Below are 20,009 nucleotides of genomic sequence, written 5' to 3' on the forward strand. Positions count from 1 at the left end.
GTTGCTGCCTGGAGGAACTCTTTGTTGGTTCATCTGATTTTTTTGTCGTGTCTGCAAGGACGTTGCCCAGGGGATGCCATGATGATTTGATGTTTTTATCATCCTTGTGGGAGGCTTCTCTCATGTCCCTGTATGAGGAGCTGGAGCTGATAGAGGGAGCTCAACTGCCTCTCCCTGGATTTGAACCTGTGACCTGTTGGTCTTCAGTCCTGCCGGCACAGCGGTTTAACGCACTGTGCCACCGGGGGCTCCTGGTTCACCTGATGAACCAACCTGGGCACAACATTTTATTTGAGAACACAGAAATGCTGGCCCACTCTAACAACTACTATGTTAGACTATACAGAGAAGCCATTGAAGTCCATAAGCATATGGACAATTTCAACAGGAAGGAGGAAACCATGAAAATGAACAAAATCTGGCTACCAGTATTAAAAAGTTCTAAAATCAGGACAGTAAATAAAGAGCAACCCTCAATAAACATAGGAGTTCCAGGCAAGAATCAATAAGGGCCAGGTAACACCTCCCAACAAAGGATCTCCCCAGGCAGTAACTAGCCAGGTTTTGAAGCTGAAAGGCTATTAAATGCTAATCAAGGTGGCCAATTGAGAGATACACACCTACCTCAAGCAGACAAGAATTCCTTCTCCCACCCTGGACATTATTCCATGTCAGACTACACAGAGAAGAACATTGAAATCCACAATATATCCTGGAAACGAGACAAGGGAGGTGTATCTGTCCAGGGTGGGAGAAAGAACTCTTGTCTGTTGGAGGCAAGTGTGAATACTCCAATTAGGATCGCCCAGGCTATTGTGTCTCTCATTTTAATGCCTGGTTGCACAACCAAACCGACCCGTGAAGAAAGCTGATAGGCACAGAACCAGCCCATGGGCAGGCGGGGTGGGCGGTGCTTGAGGCACGTCAGCGCCCTCCTCAGCCCGTGATTGGCCGGCTTCCCGGGCCGGGAAGGGGGCGGCCCTCCGCGCCTGATGTCACAAGCCTACAAGTGGGGGAAGGAGTTATTTATAGAGGCGGAGAGCAGCTGCGAGGAAGCAAGCCTTGGGTGAGTCGGGGAGCCTTCCGCCCCCCCCCCTTTTCGCCTTCCCCAGGCGCCCAGTTTGGGTCTCCCTTCGGGTCGGGGAAGGGGAGAGGAGGCCGAGGAGCGGCCATTCTGACTTAAACCTCTCCCTCTTTTCCTTCCGATTGTTGTTCAGAGCTCGATTCGAAAACAAGCCCCGGAGAGAAACAGGAGCGATGGACCCTTGCCACACCGAGGAGACCGGCACAGAGATCCCCGGCCTTGGTGAGTGGGGGGCGCCAGGAGGAGGAGGAGGGGGAGGAGGGAAAGGAAAGGCGGAGGGCGGTGAGGCCTAGCGGGCGTTGAGGCCTGTCTTGCGGCTGCGGCTTTTTTCGAGCGCTGGCGCAGCTCTGGGGGCGGGGCCTGGGCTCGAGCTGCGCGCGCAGCCTCTGAGCCCCTTCTCGCCTCGTTGTGACGTTGCCGGCTTCGCGCGCGCGCTCTTTCTCTCTCTCTCTCTCCCCCTGAGCCCTTCTTATCTCCCTCCCCCGCTTTCTTCTGACCACGTCCTGCCTCCGCCATTGTGGCGGGTGTTTCCGAGGCTGCGCAGTCCTGCCTTCCTCTTGCCTCGCGGGCGCCGCCATTGTGAGGTCAAGGCGCGCGAGGGTGCGCGTGGCGCTTTGCAGGCCGTACGGGGAGAGGAGAAGAAGGAGGTGGCTTAGACTAAGCCGCACTTCCATGATGGAGGAGGAGAGTGGGGAGGGAATCGAACCCACATAAAGCACGGCCTTGGGGGCATCCATGGAGGAAGAAGCAGCGTTGGCTGCCTTTGTAAGTCGGAAACCCCCAAAATGGAGGGGAGGCCGCCACGTGACTGGCGGGCAGCGTGGAAATGCGGCCTGGACGGTTCGCTTCCGCCTCACACCCAAGCTCACGTGGACCTTCCGGCTCCCCTTTGCCCTCGAGTGTCCGTGCCAAGACACCCAAAGGGAAGGGAAACCATATATCCCCACATCCTTATTGTTTTTTAAATCATGCCTTCAAAACGGCTTTGCAACCCTGTGCTTCTTGGCTACCAGGAGATTCCAACTGTCCAAGCAACGCCAAGTCTGTAGTAAACTTCCGATTACTCAAGCCAACAAAATTAAACTTTTTGTAATCATCACAAATGAGAGCAGCATAGTTTCAATCAATTTTATACTGATTTTAAATACCTTTATTTTTTCCCCATCACCAACTTTTAAAAAATAGGACAAATGGTACATTATATTGTAAAGTTTGCACACTTCACATCATAATCACATAACACAATCCGACAAATATATTTCATCAGATGCAGTTTTAGGCCATTTTAAAAGGTTTTTTGTGCTGAATTCAAATCTGTTTACTTTTTCTCTATTACATAGAGGTTTGCAATGAGACTAATCGAAGAATTAATATATTTATGCACTGATATCAATTAGATTCTATTGCTATATGTGCATTAATGCATGAATTGCAGTCCTACTGTTCACATATAGGTTTTGCAGACTAATTGAAGAATTAATATATTTATGCACTGATATCAATTAGATTATATTGCTATCTGTGTATAAATGCATGAATTGCAGTCCTACTCAGCTTTTTGAATGCAGTATTTCAATTTTTTGCCAGTTTTTTTGCGCAGTTTTGTCTACCATAGTACTTTTTAAAACAGTGCTTGGTTTTACCTGGAAATAGCCATATGTTAAAGCAAGAAGAGTTCTAGCGGCACAGCTTTACATTGCTAAGCAAGTAGATGTGTTTTGGAAAAATCCGTAAGTTTGAAATGAGAACATCAACACTAGTTGGGAAAACAGTTTATTAAAGCTCTTTAAAACCAATTTCTAGTTTGAGAATACTTGAAACCCAAAACAGTGCAAGGTGTGTTGTGTTTTGAAAAGCTTTAAAAAATTCAAAAGGTCAGTTTGCTTCAGGCTTACAGAGATATATATATATATATATAATACACACACACACACACACACGAGTTCCCATGAAATTTTGACTTAACTTCCTATGGTGAAATGTGCATCTCTTTATATTTGTAAACCACCTTTTATTAGCACCAGAAATTGGGTGTATCTTGTTCCCTGCAGGAGATCTTTGACCTGTTCCTACCAAGCATTCAGTAGAGCTGGAGATCAGTAATGATGAATAGCAACACTAATATATTAAGTGAAGAGTAGTGCCCTATTAATTGCAATTGCTGAAGTTTTTTTTTCATTCATTGTCTAAATGCAAAAATAACTAAAATAAGAATTTACAAAAATGTTTATTATACATGAGTTACTTATCTGGACAAAGGCAGTGCAACAAACATTGTTTCCATTGACATTGATGAGATACTTTCAGTAACAAGATAAATATTAACTTGTTGCAGTCAGTGTTTTTTCTTTGAAGATAGTGAATGTCCCTTCTCATCAGTATCAATCCACAAGAATTGGCTCTTCAAGTAATTCCAATGTTTTCAGTAATTTATACCCATGTGGTAAAATCCTTTGATCCTGTTATGTCACACCCCTTTTCATGCAGATACACAAAAACAGGCTATAAAAGTAGTTTATATACATTAGGAAATTGCAGATCCTCTTCACTGTGTAGTATTTCTATTTCTTAAGTTGTCAAAAAACCCTTCACCTGTGAAAAAATATGGTACATGAATAACCAGTTAAAAGCAATTTCCAATCAGAATCCTAGTCTTAAACTACACAATCTCCAGTAGTGAGAGTGGGTGGACTGATTTCCCCCTACCCTGGTTTAATATCTGTTCCAATTCATTTTTAAAGCACTACTTGCCACTGCTTGATAAGCAGACTAAGACATTCACTATTAATAAATGGATGACTGGTCTGGACTATACCACATTGACATTTGGGATTACATTTAATTTAATTGCATTCTGCATATTTGACACCAGTGCTACTCATAGTGGTGATCAGTGTTGCTCCATGTGCCCTTGGCTGCCAGTCTGCTATTTATAGGGAAGTTGCAGATACTGGGCACTAATATGATGCCAATCTCTGGCATATTAGGGGGGGAAAGTAATTAGCATTTTGCTAAGGAGCATTTTTATACACTAGCCAAATAACTGTTCAGATATGAACTTCCAAGTCACAAGACTGAATCAGTGGTTATTCAAGTACAAAAAAATGGGTTTTGGAGCAAGCTAGCCAAGATCACATGAAAATGCTGATTAACAAAATAATCTGTTGGGGGTCAGGTTCCTGCAGGGACTGTTCAAAGTACAAAATATACTGAATAGCAATACAGATTTAAAAACAATGGAAATACATACTTTTTCCAGCAAGTGTTCTTGTTTTATTTCATCATTTTTGAAGTCGTCATTAACATCTAGAACCAGAATGGGGATATCTTTCAGGTTGTTGAAATCCACCCTAGAAACAATAATTAGTTAAGTAGATTTTAATCAACAGAAATCACCATGCATTTTTCCAGTAGTAATTTTTGGAAATTTTCCTTGAATCGACGTCTACATTTGGCAACTCTTCATTAGTTTAAAAATTGTGAAATTTGGAAAGCAATTTCTAGAAAACCTTCAACAGTACAATTCATAGAAAACTACAGTGTGCATAGCCCTGAAAAATGGATATAACTCCTACATTTCCTGAACACAAGGATGTCTCAAACATTTCTTAAACAGTTGAGCAATGTCAGAGCATTAATCAATTTATGTAGTGCTTATATTAAATGTATTTCTTCTCTAGCATATCAAACTATTTAAAAAGCTTTAACAACTTACTTCATTGTTCTCTCGTGAAGCCAGATTTCATGTTTATAGTGGAGGTTTTCTAGATATTCAAGCTCAATTCCTTGTTCTTCTTCCCTGCCTCTACGCAGCAGCCTCTCCATGCACTTCTATATTTTTAAATGACAAAATACAATGTTTACAATCTGGTAACTATGAGGTTTCTGAAACACAAATACTCAGTTTTGCCTGCATTTAATATTGAAGTATTTCAAAAGTGACATGGGGCACTGAATCAGCTCTACTTTAGACATTAATACCTTATTTTAGTAGGTTTGGGATTTTTTAATTATTTTCTGCTGATACTACTATTACATTGCTAAAAGAAAACAGTTGAATTCCATGCTTGTCTCTTGGCAACAGTGAGAACTCACAGAATTCTGACATCAGAATACTAAAATATTTGGAATTGTCTTTCGGTTACAGTTGCTCTAAGTAGGTAAGACTGAGTTCTGCTTGTAAACCTCTATAAGGCAATCTTATTGTATTTTATATCAGCTTGAGTCTTGTGGGAAATTGGAGCAGAAGTTTTGATTTTATCTGTAATAGGGCTGAGTTGTACAAATTTAGTGCCACAGTCAAAAGGAGCCTACATTTGTACCTAAATTTGCCCTTGCCACGTGCGTCCAGTGCTTTCATTAGAATAAAAGGCCCTCTCATCTTTAAAAAGCATATTTTTGGGACACAATATGAAAAATTCCTATTTACTCTTTCAGATGGTTATCAAATGTCCAATTTGACCCAGTAAAGTGTACATATGTAACCACTTTAAATCGGAGCTTCGGATTGCTTTCAGCGTCCAAGTTTGCTATCAGCATGTCACCTAAAACCATAACCAACTCAGAAAGCATACCTCAGGGGTTGTCCGCAGGTAGATAATACCATCTAGCTCCAGGTTGGAGTCAAACTGGTTCAGAAACCATGCATGCCAGTCCTGATAAATGGCCCATTCTGTTTCATTGATGTCTCCCGATTCAAATAAACTGGAAGCAAATACATACCTGTGATAATTAAAAAAACAAAAGGATTTTAAAATGTGGATAGAAATGGATTTGAGAATGGAAGTTTCATAAAGCTATAGAAGTTACCTACAATCGTTTAGATGCTAACTTGAAAATAAGTACCAACAAACATAATGCTTCCTACAACCAAACAAACATCCAGCTATAGGATTGGCCTGCAATATCACTGTTGCGTTTTCTTAATGCTTATTTCTGATAACTGAGCATCCACTGTATCTTAAAACTTCCAAAATTCTTCCTGCACCAATTCAGTAAGTACAATTCCACTGAAGGTAGTGACAGTTGAAAAATACAAGAAAAAACAATTTCTGTAATTGAAATGTTGTAAAAGCACCCCACTGACTACAGATAAATTATGTAATCTCTTGCATTCTCATATTGCTATTTAAATAAAATCCTACATGTTTGTTAGCCATAGTCTATTTACAAACATGACTGAAGGCCATAGATGCATGCTGTATCTACCTGCCAGTTTAAAATACTGTCTCTACAATGGCTATTTCTGATGGAGGCATTTTTCAATAGGATTCATTTATACCAAATTTCATCAATCGTTGATGTAGTACTGACATGTAAAGTTACGTAAGCTTACCTATCGCTGTACACCGATCTCTCAAAAAACTGCACAGGATGTTCTGCTTCGTGGAGTTTTGCAGAAACTGGTTTTAATTGCGCTTTGACTCGACTCAAACAGGCATAGGTCTGGAACGTGTAAGCCCATCTTGTAGGCTTGCCATACAACATTTGAAGCAAATTTCCTCCACTCTTCTGAGATGTTGAAAGCTCCTGATAATGTTAAAACATGTTTTCAGTGTATAAAATAGCCATGCTTATCCTCTGTAGAAAATTTGTTTTAAGGTGGGTCCTGAATTATTTTACTGAAATTGTGTTTACCCTTGAGAGTATAGTGCGCTATTTTATGCCTGATGCTGAGGTCTTAATTCAGGCTCTTAAAATTATTTATGCATTTTTTTTCAGTGAAATCAACAACTAGCACTTACTTGGTGTTCATTTTCAGTTGTCTGGATGTTGCACCACTTGGCAATGGGTTCAGGAATTACTTCCCATTCATCGCTGTATTTTTCTAGCAGATGGACAAAGGTAGACTTCCCTGCAGCTGTGAAGCAAAGCAGTTGGAAATATTGGTTGATACTGGCACAGGGGGGGGGGGGGGGGAGATATAGCAGGCCTGAGATATAGTGTCTTCTGGTAGGCAGCCATCTTCCAAAATCTCCAAACTTGGAAGCTATTTTAAATTGCATTTTTTCTATGCTGTTTTGTAGTATGACCCATTTTCTCCTTAGCGATGTTTGTCTCATTCTGTAATCCCCCAAATGATACAAGAATGAAACCATTTGGGTAATATGGGGGAGGAAGACATAGTTGAAGATAATGGAGCTCTGGACAGACTCAAGCTTAATGGTGTATCTACACTGCAGATTAAACGCAGTGTGACCACGTTAAAATGCCATGGCTCAAAACGATGAAATTGTTAATTTTAGAAAGCCAGAATCACTGGGTTGTTGAAGATTTTCTGGGCTGTATGGCCATGTTCTAGAAGCATTCTCTCCTGACGTTTTGCCTGCATCTGTGGCAGGCATCCTCAGAGGTTGTGAGGTCATATGCAAGGGTCCCACAGCAATGAGCTAATGTGGTATCAAACTGCATTTGTGCTACAGTGTAGATCAGACATGGGCAACCTTCAGCCCTCTGGGTGTTTTTGGACTACAACTCCTACAATTCCTAATAACCTACTGTGTGTATTGTAGTCCAAAACACCTGGAGGGCTGAAGTTTCAACGTTCTAGGTATAAATGTTCCCTTTGTGAAAACTGATGACTACCAAGTGTGAGGGAGGCCAGCCTTGGAAGATGTCTTGCTTGTGTTGTAGGTTTTTTGGGGCTGTATGGCCATGTTCTAGAAGCATTCTCTCCTGACGTTTCGCCTGCATCTATGGCAAACATTCTCAGAGGTTGAGACCTCACTTAGTTTCCAACAGACCTCACAACCTCTGAGGATGCCTGCCATAGATGCAGGCGAAACGTCAGGAGAGAATGCTTCTAGAACATGGCAATACAGCCTGAAAAACCTACAGCAGTGGTTCTTAACCTGTGGGTCCCCAGGTGTTTTGGCCTACAACTCCCAGAAATCCCAGCCAGTTTTCCAGCTGTTAGGATTTCTAGGAGTTGTAGGCAAAAACATCTGGGGACCCACAGGTTGGGAACCACTGACCTATAGCAACCTAGCGATTCCTGCCATGAAAGCCTCTGACAATATCTTGCTTGCCCTTGTCACCTTTCATAGAAGTGTTTCATCCAGATTTGGTGCAGTGGGTAGGTCTAGAGTTTGGCCCTGTGGGTGAAGAGCAGCTGAACGCCCACGAGCCCAAGTGTTGTAGATCACCGGCGTTTCCCCCCAAACCAAAAATAGCGGGTGGCGAGGCCTGCCTAGATTTTGGCGCCAACATAAGGCAATGGGGCTGGGTGTTTCGCTTCCCCATAACTGGCACAGTCTCCTCGAGTGTAAGTCTCCTTGGGGGGGGGGGGCTTTGCTCTCATGGAATAGTTTGTAAAAAATGGGATTCAGACACGTGCTCCCCCGGATAGATACTCACCGATATTTCCCTCGATGGAGATCTTCTTGAGGCGCTTCTCGAAGCTGTCGTTGAGGGAGCCCTGGGGGCTGAGGCAGAGGCGCTTGTGCGGCGGGGACATGGCGGTCCTGCTCCTCGGCGGGTCTGGCGGGAAGAAGGAGCGGGGCCGGCGCTTCCCCTGGTTCAAAGCTCCCGCCTCCCGCCGGCCAATCCCTGGCGCTCAGGCAGCCTCCCGCCAACGCTGCGCCGCTGTCTCCGCCCCCTTGGCTGCCTTTGCCTCCAAGCCGCCCCCTTCCCGCGCTCCGGCAAACCGCTTGTTTGCGGAAAAGGGGGAAGGAGGGAGGGCGGCTGGCTGGCTGGCGGGGGAGCCGCCATTTTGTGCCCGTCTCCTGCGTCACTCCGTGCAGGACACACAGGCCGGGTCAGGTTAGGTTTAGTTGTCGTTTTGGGAGTACTCTTGTTCCAGGACTTCCAAAAAGTATATTTCAGGGGTCATCTGTCTTCCTCCCCCGCCCCAAAGCCATAAAGGAAAAAATAAAAGGAAACCACCTCTTAAGGATGCCTTAGGGCCCCTCTACCCAGACATATCCCAGAATATCAAGGCAGAAAATCCCACATCTGTTTTGAACTGGATTATATGGCAGTGTGGACTCGGGGCTCTTCCACATAGCCACATAACCCAGAATATCAAGGCAGAAAATCGCACATTATATGCTGTGAACTGGGTTATATGGCAGTCTGGACTCAGGGCCCTTCCACAAAGCCATATAACCCAGAATATCAAGGAGAAAATTGCACATCATCAGAGTGTGGACTCAGATAACCCAGTTCAAAGCCTATATTGTGGGATTGTCTGCCTTGATATTCTGGGATATAGGGCTGTTTGGAAGGGCCCTCAGGCCCTATATCCCGGGATCTGATCCAAGATTACCCTTAGATAATTACCCTTAGATAGAACCATAGAGTTGCTGAAGACCAACAGGTCGCAGGTCCGAATCCGGGGAGAGGCGGATGAGCTCCCTCTTATCAGCTCCAGCTCCTCATGCGGGGACATGAGAGAAGCCTCCCACAAGGTTGATAAAAACATCAAATCACCTGGGCGTCCCCTGGGCAATGTCCTTGCAGATGGCCAATTCTCTCACACCAGAAGCTACTTGCAGTTTGTCAAGTCGCTCCTGACACGATGCGGGGAAAAAGCACAATCAAAGCACCCCCCCCCCAATAGATGGCCATCTAGCCTCTGTTTAAAAGCCTCCAAGGAAGATCTTCCACCAGACTCCAAGGCAGAGAGTTCCACTGCTGAATATCTCATGATCAGGAAGTTCTTCCTAATGTTTTAAATAAAAACATATATAATTTTATAATTAAGTATATAAATGTTTTAAGTAAGTAAATAAATAATGTTCAGGTGGAACCTGCTTCCACACAGCTGTACAAAATCCTACATTACCTGCTTTGAACTGGGTTGTATGGCAGTGTGGACTCGGGGTCCTTCCACATAGCCATACGACCCAGAATATCAAGGCAGAAAATCCCACAGTATCTGCTTTGAATTGGGTTGTTTGAGTCCACACTGCCATATATCCCAGTTCAAACCAGATAATGGGGGATCTTATTAAACTGTGTGGAAGGGGCCTATGTAAATGGAAAGAGGCCTCTTAAGGCTATTCGATGCTGTCCATTGCTTTGCCTGCTATGAAGTAACTTCCTCCTGCTGCTTTGAAAAGTGCGGTGACTTGTTCCAAGTGATTGAAATGGGAAGGCAAACTTGGGCCTTCCAGGTGTTTGGGACAAGCTTAGCGGGGGGAAAAGGAAGGGGCCTGAGGCCAGGCATTGTGGGACTTGCAGTCCAAAGCACCTGGAGGGCCGAAGTTTCCTCATGCCTGCTTTAAGACGTTGGGTGCCTCTTTGGTTGGGCGACTAGGAGATCGATCACACGCTGAAAGATGTGAACTTTATATTCGCGTGTACGTGCAAACCTTCGGCTTTAAAAAGCGGCTTTGTTCTCGGGCGCATGCGTACAAAGCGATGCCTTTATTGTTAGGCATTGGCGCGTGCGCAGAAAGAGCCGCCGCCTTGGGGCCGAGGGTGGAGCAAGTGCAATTGGGCTGCGTAGGTGGCGCTCTTAGGCGGTGGGGGAGGGGGAGCGGGGGGGAAGGGAAACAATTTCCCCGCTGCGCGTGCGCTGTTTCATTGCCGAGGCGCGCGCATGCGCTGTAGGCTCGGATTGTGGGCCACGCCGCGCCAGACTTTGGAAGTAGGTGAGAGCGCGCTTTCCGGAGTTGTTGTTGGTCCCAATCCCGTGTTGCCAGAGGCGGCGGGGGCGCCTCTTCTGTACCGCCTGCTTTTTCTCCGAGCCGCTTTTGGCGGTTGAGGCCTGTTGTTTTGTGAAGCGGAGGCGGCTCCCGAGTTCGGCCGAGCGGAAGCGCAGGACCCGCTCGGCGCCATTTCCTTGGACTGGCGCCTGCCGCCTCTCGGGAGCTTTCAGCGTCAGGGGGCGAGGCGGGCCGTCGAGGAGAGTTTCTGTTGTCATGTGTAGGTGCTTCACAACGGGGGAGGGCAAGGAGGAAAGGAGCGGGGACCGGGGTTGAGGGGCGGAAGGGTGCCTGGCCAATCCCGGCCCGCACTCAGTGAGGCGACGCCGCCGCCTTTGTTTGTTTTCTTGCCTCGTAGTAACAGAAGGAGAAGCGGAGACTACGCTCACCTCCAGCATGATGTTGAACGCCGAGGGCGGCGAGGGCTACGTCGTCAAGGTGCGGGGCCTGCCCTGGTCCTGCTCCGCCGACGAGGTGCAGAGGTTCTTCTCCGGTAAGTAAGCCCGCCTGCCTGCCTGCCTTGGAGGCGGCTGCCGGGAAATGAGGAGCACCTGTAGGGTCTTGTTGTGAGGCAAAGAAGAACATAACTGTTTGCCATTCATGTGGTGGGAGAACAGGGTGGGCCGAAAGTCACAAAGGGACTTGTATTGAACAACTCCTTTCTTTTATTTTAATTTATTACAGTGACAGTTATAACATCATTTACATGTAAAGTCTTTTGCGTAAGTTATTATAGCAGCAGACACTTTTTGTGAACTAATTTGGCCCAGCTGACAGTATGAAAAGTTCAAAAAGTATTCCTAGGTGTATACAGGTTACTTAGAATGATCAGCCATCAGGGTCAAGAGTGCTTTAAATAACAGACGGAAGAATTTGCAATGACTACAGAACATAGAAATTAAACTCATATGTAGTTCTTGCATTTATTGTCTACTTAAAGTATATTATAATAATTATAATACTAATTGTAATATAATATAATCTTCTATATAATAAAAGTCAATGTTTGTATGCAGGCATGTAGCCAGGAGAGGGGGGGCTTGAGGGGCTTCAGCCCCCCCCCCCCCCAAAATTCTCATGGTGGTCTGCGAAAAGGCCTTACTGGTGCATTATTTAAACTGTTATGCTTATTCATATCATGATCTGATCACCATCCTCAATATATCCCATATGCATGGGGGTATTGGGGTAATGATACAAAAGGTTTGCTAGGGTAGACCCTCTTTCACTCAGACTCAGCCCCCCCCAACCCCCCCTGAAAAAAATCACCCCCCCCCCGAAACGAAATCCTGGCTACGGGCCTGTTTGTATGTATATATGTATGTGGGTATGTGGCAGCTTTCTGATTGGCTGCCACTTCCACAGGCCATTGCCACTCCTATGAATAACTGACCTGGACCAAACTTGACACACATAATTTGGATCACAGACAAGCAATGGCTTTTTCAAATAACTGTCACCGCTGGGTCCGCAAGCTAGTATAATAATAAAACTTTATTTGTATTTTCCCCAAGGGGACTTAGGGCGGATTCCAACATAACAATGGCAAACATTGAATGCCTACAGAAAATGCATGATATTAACATAAAAACCCAGGAAAACCCACATATAAAAGTAGCGTTAAAACCTGACATCAGTAAATTAAGATATATGTAGTCAGACAAAATTCTATAATTATCTTTAGCTTAAATTGCAAATATTTTGTGTCTGTGCATATAATAAATAAATAAATAAATAAATGCATGTGGATTCTGTGGTGCTATTACTGAAAACAAGTGAGAGAAAGTCATAGGAGGAGGGAGCAAGCTTGTTTTTCTTCTGCCCTGGAGACTAGGACACGGAACAATGGCTTCAAACTGCATGAAAGGAAATTCCACCTGAACATTAGGAAGAACCTCCTAACAGAGCTGTTCAACAGTGGAACTCTCTGCCCTAGAGTGTGGTGCAGGTTCCTTCTTTGGAGGCTTTTAAACGGAGGCTAGATGGCCATCTGTCGGGGGTGTTTTGATGCAGTTTTCCTGCTTCTTGGCAGGGGGTTGGACTTTATGGCCCACAAGATCTCTTCCAACTCATTGATTCTATGAATGCTCACTGAGAGTGCATGTGCAAGATTAAAAGTACACCTTTATTAGCCACGTTTTGGTATCCTTTTTCAGAGATCTGTTAGTAACTTTAATTCTCCCATTCTTCCCTAGAATGCAAAATACTGAATGGATCTTCTGGGGTCCGTTTTATCTACACCAGAGAAGGACGACCAAGTGGTGAAGCATTTGTGGAACTGGAAACTGAAGAAGATGTGAAATCGGCATTGAAAAAGGACAGAGAAACAATGGGACACAGATATGTTGAAGGTTTGAATTGGCATAGTAACTGACTAAATAGGTTTTTATTTGGGTGGAGTTTAGATGCATGATTATCTTTCTGTGTGTTTGTGAATGTAAACCTGTTCTCCAAATGATTGTCGTGCATTGACCTTTCTGCGCCAAATTCCAAAATTCATTAATTCTGAGTGCCTCTTACAGTCTTCAAGTCAAACAACGTTGAAATGGATTGGGTTCTGAAGCATACTGGTCCTAACAGCCCTGATACGGCTAATGATGGTTTTGTACGTCTTAGAGGACTTCCATTTGGTTGTAGCAAGGAAGAAATTGTTCAGTTTTTCTCAGGTATGTGAGGTAAAGTTCTGGCTATAGTTGTGGGTAAAGATCAGAAATGCTAGTGGCACTAAAAATGCCTAGCCATGTTGGCACAGTTAATTGTATTTAAACTGCCACTTCTGAATGTTTCATGTTTCTCGTGTTTGTAATTCAAGCATTGTTTAAACTATATTCTATTTGTATTGAAAGTTACCTCCAGAATTTCAAGTATCAACTTGAACTTTTATTCATTCTCATTCTCCAAAGTTTAAGGTGGATTAATACATTAAAAAGAAAAGTAGATACTGATAGACTGGAGGAGAAAAAATAACCATGTTAACCCTTTCAGTGTACTTCAAATCCTTCTGAAGTACGTGAATGGGAGATGGCCATTAATATAGTTAAATACAGGTTGAAATATGGAGTGAAATAATGAAACAACTCTGATTTTCACAGTTGGGCAAAGTTGAGCAAACTAAAGTCACAAAATTGTTAACTTTCTTTTAAGTTCTCAATATGTAGGGGGGGGGGGTGATGAAAAGAAGCTTTAGGGGAAAATGCTTTTGATGTAGGTGAGTCTACATTTCAGTTCTTTTTGGAGGTGGGCTAAATTATTTGCTAGTACTTTGATATCTGATTTTGTTGCCCAGCTGTGATCTTGGGAGTTCTTTCTTCTGGATCAAAATAGCTTTTTGTGTACTCTGAAATAACTCTTAGAACTCCTTTGTTTTCTGACATTTACAATAACAATATAGAAGAAACTTATCCTTATGTTTGTAAAGATGATTAGTTTCAAGATTGGATGTATATTTAAAACATTTGTTTCTTAAAACTGAACTTGGAATTGGAAATGCTTACGCGTAAGAGAAACAAAAGCAAATACAGAAATGAGTTTTACACATGAATGTTTGGAATGTAATGCAGTTGTCCAGATAAATTTCAAGTGTTTTCTTTGTTCAGTTGCAGTGTTAAGATCCATTTATGTAACTTAGATTTCATTGAAAACTGTTTATTTACCAATTTTTTTTTCACAAATTACAATTGTGTGCATATAGTTTCAAAACTGAGTATTTTGTAGTACAAATTTGATTTTATCAGAGCTAGTAAATTTAGTTGTGGTTGTTTTAAAACTTAGAACTTGTTATGATTTGTAGAATTTATCATGCTTTAGTTTTTAAAGATTTTAATTATTTCTTTTAAAAAAGAATGTTTGATCTAAGTGCTACAGAATTGTCTCTTATGCAGGGAGTTTGTGTTAAAAAAATCTCATAGAATGTAAAACATGTTCATGTTGAAATGTTTCTGTTATAATCGTGTTAATAGTATGGTATACTGATTCTAAACTTAAAAGTATAACTTCTGGTGTATGTTAAAGCTATAAGAAAATCGTGATTGGGCTTGTGATGTTAATATTACCCCCCTACTGGGGTTATTTGTCCTTGGGTTGAAGGGTTGGAAATCGTGCCAAATGGGATAACATTGCCGGTGGACTTCCAGGGGAGGAGTACGGGGGAGGCCTTCGTGCAGTTTGCTTCACAGGAAATAGCTGAAAAGGCTCTAAAGAAACACAAGGAAAGAATAGGGCACAGGTGGGGATGGATGGTTGGTTGGATATGTCGCTCTTCTTATGGTAACTGTTGTTAAATCCATATTCTCTCTTCTCAAGTACTCACATTACAACATATAATTTATCCCTACTAACACCTCCCAGTTTTATTTTAAAATGTTACTTTCTTAACATATGCGCAGACTAGCTGAAGCGCTAGTTTTGCTTTTTCCTAGATTATTTTTAAGGCTGTTAATTCTGAACAAGTTAATTCTAAACTTAAGGAGGTTGAGAGACTATGGCTTTAAATTTTTCTGATAGCACCAATTATGCCTCTTAGTTCTAAAGACACTTAGCATCTTATTACCATAAGAAAATGTGATTGCTAAACTTGTTCTATACATTAATGTAACATTTTCTTGTGTAATTTTTCACATAAATTTATAACTTCCAAAAATGTCACAAAGGGTTCTTTTCGAAGTTTTGTGACTTATTAATTGAAGCATGCATTTTTGCCTATGCCGATTTGCTGTGCAAATGCATAGGATGGGCTTGTGAGCACAAAAAGCTTGTTGAACTGTATTGATGGGTTAAAATTCTGGCGGAGGCTCGTTTTTTAACCCTCCTGCTTATTGCCACTTGAGCAAATATGGGTGCTGTTGAGTGGACATCTGTCCCTCCAGAATATGTTCTGATTATTTGAAATATAAATTAGCTTGCTCTCCCAAACCCTTAAGGTTGGGATCCCTTAATGAGCATACACATTATCAATAAACTGATTTATTCAATTAGCCTTGGGTTAACTTTCTCTAATCTTAAAAAAAAAACTGGCTTAAATTTGCCAGTTCCAAGGCTCTGGCTTTATAATGTGTTACTCTGTGTAATGTTTATGTGCGGCGTTTTCAAAAGAGGTTCAATTACTTTTATGTGTGTAAACTTTCCAGGTATATTGAAATCTTCAAGAGTAGCAGAGCTGAAGTGCGCACTCATTACGACCCTCCTCGCAAACTAATGGCCATGCAGCGGCCAGGTCCTTATGACCGGCCAGGTGTGGGAAGAGGCTATAACAGCCTTGGTAGAGGAAGTGGCTTTGACAGAATGAGACGCGGGGCTTATGGTGGAGGTGAATATGCAAACCTTCTTTTATACTTAAAAGCAAATTATATGCCCTGAATGTATGGTGCAAAGGTTAATTTCTGCATGTTCCCAACTTGGATTTGTAGGCTATGGTGGCTATGATGACTACAATGGATATAACGATGGATATGGCTTTGGATCTGATAGATTTGGAAGAGGTAAGCATTAATCATTGGGCTAAATGAAGCCGCTCATTCTACATACAAAAGATATAGTATGCACTCTACTTTCTACAGGAATATCAGATCACAGATATGGAGATGGATCTTCTACTTTCCAAAGCACAACTGGCCATTGTGTACACATGAGAGGATTACCTTACAGAGCTACAGAAAATGACATCTACAATGTAAGTTACTATGTTTCAATTGATCTGTTGTTCTTTGACCTACATTTTAGTGCTTAATTCCAGCTTGCATAGACCAGAGAGTCAGTGTGGTCTAATGATTTGGACTAGCACTGACACCAGGTTTGGATCCCCACTTGGTCATGGAAACCCAGTGGGTGACCTTAGGAAGGTCACACTATCACCCTCAGAGGAAGGCAAAATCCCCTCTGAATGAGCCATGCCAAGAAATCCCTTATTGTTTCACCTTATGGCTGTCACAAGTCAGAATTGCCTTAAGAGGCATACTTAGGTCAAGAATACACCTAGTGGATAAATGGGACTTACCCTATGTGATACTTCTTTATAGCAGTTGATTCAGTGGCTCTTCTGATTGGAACCAAGCAGTAAGATTCAGTCTATAGTGCTACAATTTTCATGAGCTTAACAATAGCTTCTATTGATTTCCTTTTCAGTTCTTTTCCCCACTTAATCCTGTAAGAGTACACATTGAAATTGGACCTGATGGCCGAGTAACAGGTGAAGCAGATGTTGAGTTTGCTACTCATGAAGATGCTGTGGCTGCAATGTCTAAAGACAAAGCAAATATGCGTAAGTCTGTGCTGTTAACATCTCTGCAGCAGTGTTCAGCCTTGAACTAAGACTAGATTTTGCATTAAGATCGTTAAGTTATATTTTCCTACTGTATGTCAGGTACCTTGATTTAATGTGTATGTTGAGATGGTTGTCTCCTTTTTGTTTCTGTAGAACATCGATATGTAGAACTCTTCTTGAATTCTACAGCTGGAGGAAGCGGTGGTGCATACGGCAGTCAGATGATGGGAGCAATGGGTATGTGTAAGCAATTCGGCTTCATGTTAAATGCTGCTGGAATTCAGCAAAGCTGGGTAATTTGATATAGTTCTTGCTTATTTGAAGTGATCTAAAACAAATTCAATGTTCTGTCTTAATCATAGTCAAGGAAACAGAAGGAGTAGTTCAAGATTGGAACACAAACACATTGGCAGGTAAATAAATATTTTAGTTATACATTCCAAAATTATATTACTAAATAAATGTATTTGTTGTGCAAGTAGTGGTGTGAATGATTTTTCAAGGTAGTATGGGGGTACCTAATGTGTGGGAACATTTTTTTCTCTATTTAATGTTGAGAAATAGGGGTTTTTTGAGAGGGGAGTAAAGAGCGTGTGTTAAATGGTGAAATTGCATTAGTAGTGATTAGCACAATGATTATTCCGCATCATTGATTTTCTTGTTATACTGCTAGCACCAAAATTGACTGGCCCATTTTTTTCTGCCTTCCTATATTCTGTAGAAATAATATCTTTAGAATCTGAGGTTGCTTGTTTTTATGATTTATGATTTTATTCTAAAAATGGTGGTTGGTTTCCTCTAATCTATGTGTGTTGCTTTTTGTACAGCACTTTGTGGAATGGCTTACATTTTGTGCTTCACAAGATAAAATTAAGTTTAAACCCTTCATATTCTGAAGTGCAAAAAAGTTTTTCAGATATGTGAATAGCAGTACCTTCGGCATAATTTCGCTTCAAAATGGTTTTGAGGTGCATATTTGAGAACAGCTTGGTTTGCAATGTGTGCTAACAGATAAAGGTTGTGATCTACCAAAATTTTCTACTTCCTATTTTCAAAACTTCACTTTGGTTAGTACATTTGAGAAAAAGATTGAATACTCAGGGGAATAAGCCTATTTCATGCAAACACACACAAATTCCTAACTAAATAGCATAATTGTCTGAATCATGTCACAGAAATTAATCATTGGCAAAATTGGCTCTGCAAAGAGTTTGCTTAGCAATGAAGAGAAAATGAAGAAGCATCTTATTCAAATGAGTATGTGGCAAAATAGCAAGAGATCTGCACTATCTAGGTAGAATGTAGTACGTGAATTTTTAATAAAAGTTGGTGGTAGTCAAAGTTGTAATTTGCATGTCCTTAACTTAAAAGGAAGCCAATCCAGTTATGGTGGTCCAACCAACCAACAGTTGAGTGGAGGTTATGGAGGAGGTTATGGTGGTCAAAGCAGCATGAGTGGATATGGTAAGAAGTTTTAAAATTAATCTTACAGGTCTGTGTATTGGAGCTAGCCAGTTATTTTAGGCAAAAATTACCTAGCTTTGGCAAACAATGAATTTCAGATAGTCGAGGATTCTGCAAGTATTTAGATTGTTACATTTTAAAAACCTAGAGGTGTGTAGTATACAAAAGCAAGGATAAGAACATTTTCTTGATAGCACTGATTATTTTGAACATTGAAACTATATAGTTACTTCTGTCATTTTGTGATGTGCAAAGTGATTATGTATATTAGATTACAGTAGAGGGGGAGGGCACGTTGATGTTTCAGGACTTACTTTGCAAAGAATTGGGGGGCTTTGTGTTTTTAAACTTGAAGTTACATGGAGGGAAGTTTGTCTTTTTAAAGGTAGGGGATTCTGCAAGGTGATACAAGGAAGATAACTTGTCAAGAGGGAGTGCGAACAGCATTGTTTTCACTTTTAACTTTGCTATCTCCCTTAGGTAACCAGAGTGCGATGAACAGCAGCTACTACAGTAGTGGCAACCGTGCTTCCATGGGAGTGAATGGCATGGCTGGGATGTCTAACATGTCCAACATGAGTGGTGGCTGGGGAATGTAAATTGTTCTCCTTGATTTTTCATCATTTTTTAAGAAAACAAAACAAAAAACTAAGTTTAACAGTTTTGCAATACAAGCTTGTGATTTATGCTTTACTTGTAAGTGAAATCAGGATCATTTTAAACCATTCAGGTTCAGTATTTTTGAGTATGCTGAAACTTTCATCTAGGGTGTAAGTCAAGTAAAGACGTTTCCTGTTAAACAATTTCAGCTTTCCCCCCAGTTTTTGTTGTAGGAGTGTATTTGAGCGGTAAGCGTATTTAGGTTCAAGCTGTTTGAATTATGTTAAATGTTGCCCTTATACCATATAACACCAAACACTTTTCAGTGCATGTTCAGGAACATGCTTTTTTGTACAAACAAAATATAGGAGCTGTGTTGGAAACTCAAGTGAACATTTGGCATGTTAGTTCTAGATTTTCTTTTTTAATATCTTGTAAGGCACATTTAAGCTTTTTAAGTTAATGGGGAAATGTGAGATGCAATACAGCTACCTTTAGGATTTTGGTCCTGGTATTCGTATGAAATCTGAGGCCTTGATTTAATCTTTCATTGTATTGTGATTTACTTTTAGGTGTATTGCGCTAAGTGAAACTTGTTAAAATAAAAACTTCCTTTTAAAAACCGGACTTTCTTTTGATTTTAAGTGATCATTTAACTAGTGGTGATTTTGACATTCACCTCTCTTGGGCTGCTGCCTTGCTGGAACTTGGTGATAGTTCTGCCTGACGTGTTCTCATATTTATTTTGCATGGATCTAGCTAACATAAAATAGAGATGTGTGGAAGGATTCTAATGCTAATACATGAGTTTTCTATTGAGAAATTCAGGCCTTACTTTGTCCATCAAGCAGAAAGTTGTCTACCAGATGTTTTCTTATGTTTAGGCAGCATCTCCTTTCTAGCAATTTGAAACCATTGGTTCATTTTCTAGTCTCTGGGGAACTGAAAATAA

The 20,009-nt window shown here is 41.7% G+C and overlaps 2 protein-coding genes across 6 annotated transcripts; one reads left to right on the forward strand and one right to left on the reverse strand.

The window, feature by feature from the left end:
* Positions 1-960: 960 nt before the first annotated feature.
* HNRNPH1 (heterogeneous nuclear ribonucleoprotein H1) lies at positions 961-19,684 on the forward strand. Of its 5 annotated transcripts, none has more exons than XM_060765396.2 (14): positions 961-1,066; positions 1,218-1,306; positions 11,093-11,227; positions 12,930-13,085; positions 13,257-13,400; positions 14,821-14,959; positions 15,861-16,039; positions 16,140-16,211; positions 16,290-16,402; positions 16,855-16,990; positions 17,147-17,230; positions 17,356-17,406; positions 18,365-18,457; positions 18,938-19,684. In XM_060765396.2, exons 1-14 carry the CDS (start codon positions 993-995, stop codon positions 19,054-19,056), a joined length of 1,584 nt encoding a protein of 527 aa, XP_060621379.2. In that variant the 5' UTR covers positions 961-992; the 3' UTR covers positions 19,057-19,684. The 5 variants fall into 5 exon arrangements, with proteins under 5 accessions (XP_060621379.2, XP_060621378.2, XP_060621380.2 ...); XM_060765395.2 differs by having other exon boundaries at positions 16,299-16,402; XM_060765397.2 differs by having other exon boundaries at positions 11,099-11,227.
* On the reverse strand, positions 3,293-8,613 carry LOC132768932 (deoxycytidine kinase 2-like). The gene is made up of 7 exons (XM_060765398.2): positions 8,441-8,613; positions 6,829-6,944; positions 6,420-6,613; positions 5,659-5,806; positions 4,800-4,915; positions 4,335-4,434; positions 3,293-3,676 (listed from the first exon to the last, which is right to left on the reverse strand). The coding sequence occupies exons 1-7, from the start codon at positions 8,538-8,540 to the stop codon at positions 3,653-3,655; spliced, it is 798 nt and encodes a 265-aa protein (XP_060621381.2). The 5' UTR covers positions 8,541-8,613; the 3' UTR covers positions 3,293-3,652.
* Positions 19,685-20,009: the final 325 nt, after the last annotated feature.

Source organism: Anolis sagrei, chromosome 2 (assembly GCF_037176765.1).
Source record: "Anolis sagrei isolate rAnoSag1 chromosome 2, rAnoSag1.mat, whole genome shotgun sequence".
NCBI classification, from domain to species: domain Eukaryota; kingdom Metazoa; phylum Chordata; class Lepidosauria; order Squamata; family Dactyloidae; genus Anolis; species Anolis sagrei.

Coding starts and splice junctions, on each gene's coding strand:
- LOC132768932 (XM_060765398.2), bottom strand. CDS start 8,540: ATGTCCCCGCCGCACAAGCGCCTCTGCCTCAGCCCCCAGGGCTCCCTC. Junction 6,945..8,440: donor CTCCATCGAGGGAAATATCG/GTGAGTATCTAT, acceptor TTTGCTTCACAG/CTGCAGGGAAGTCTACCTTT. Junction 4,916..5,658: donor ACCTGCGGACAACCCCTGAG/GTATGCTTTCTG, acceptor TTAAAAATATAG/AAGTGCATGGAGAGGCTGCT.
- HNRNPH1 (XM_060765396.2), top strand. CDS start 993: ATGTCACAAGCCTACAAGTGGGGGAAGGAGTTATTTATAGAGGCGGAG. Junction 1,067..1,217: donor TGCGAGGAAGCAAGCCTTGG/GTGAGTCGGGGA, acceptor ATTGTTGTTCAG/AGCTCGATTCGAAAACAAGC. Junction 16,212..16,289: donor ATCTGATAGATTTGGAAGAG/GTAAGCATTAAT, acceptor TACTTTCTACAG/GAATATCAGATCACAGATAT.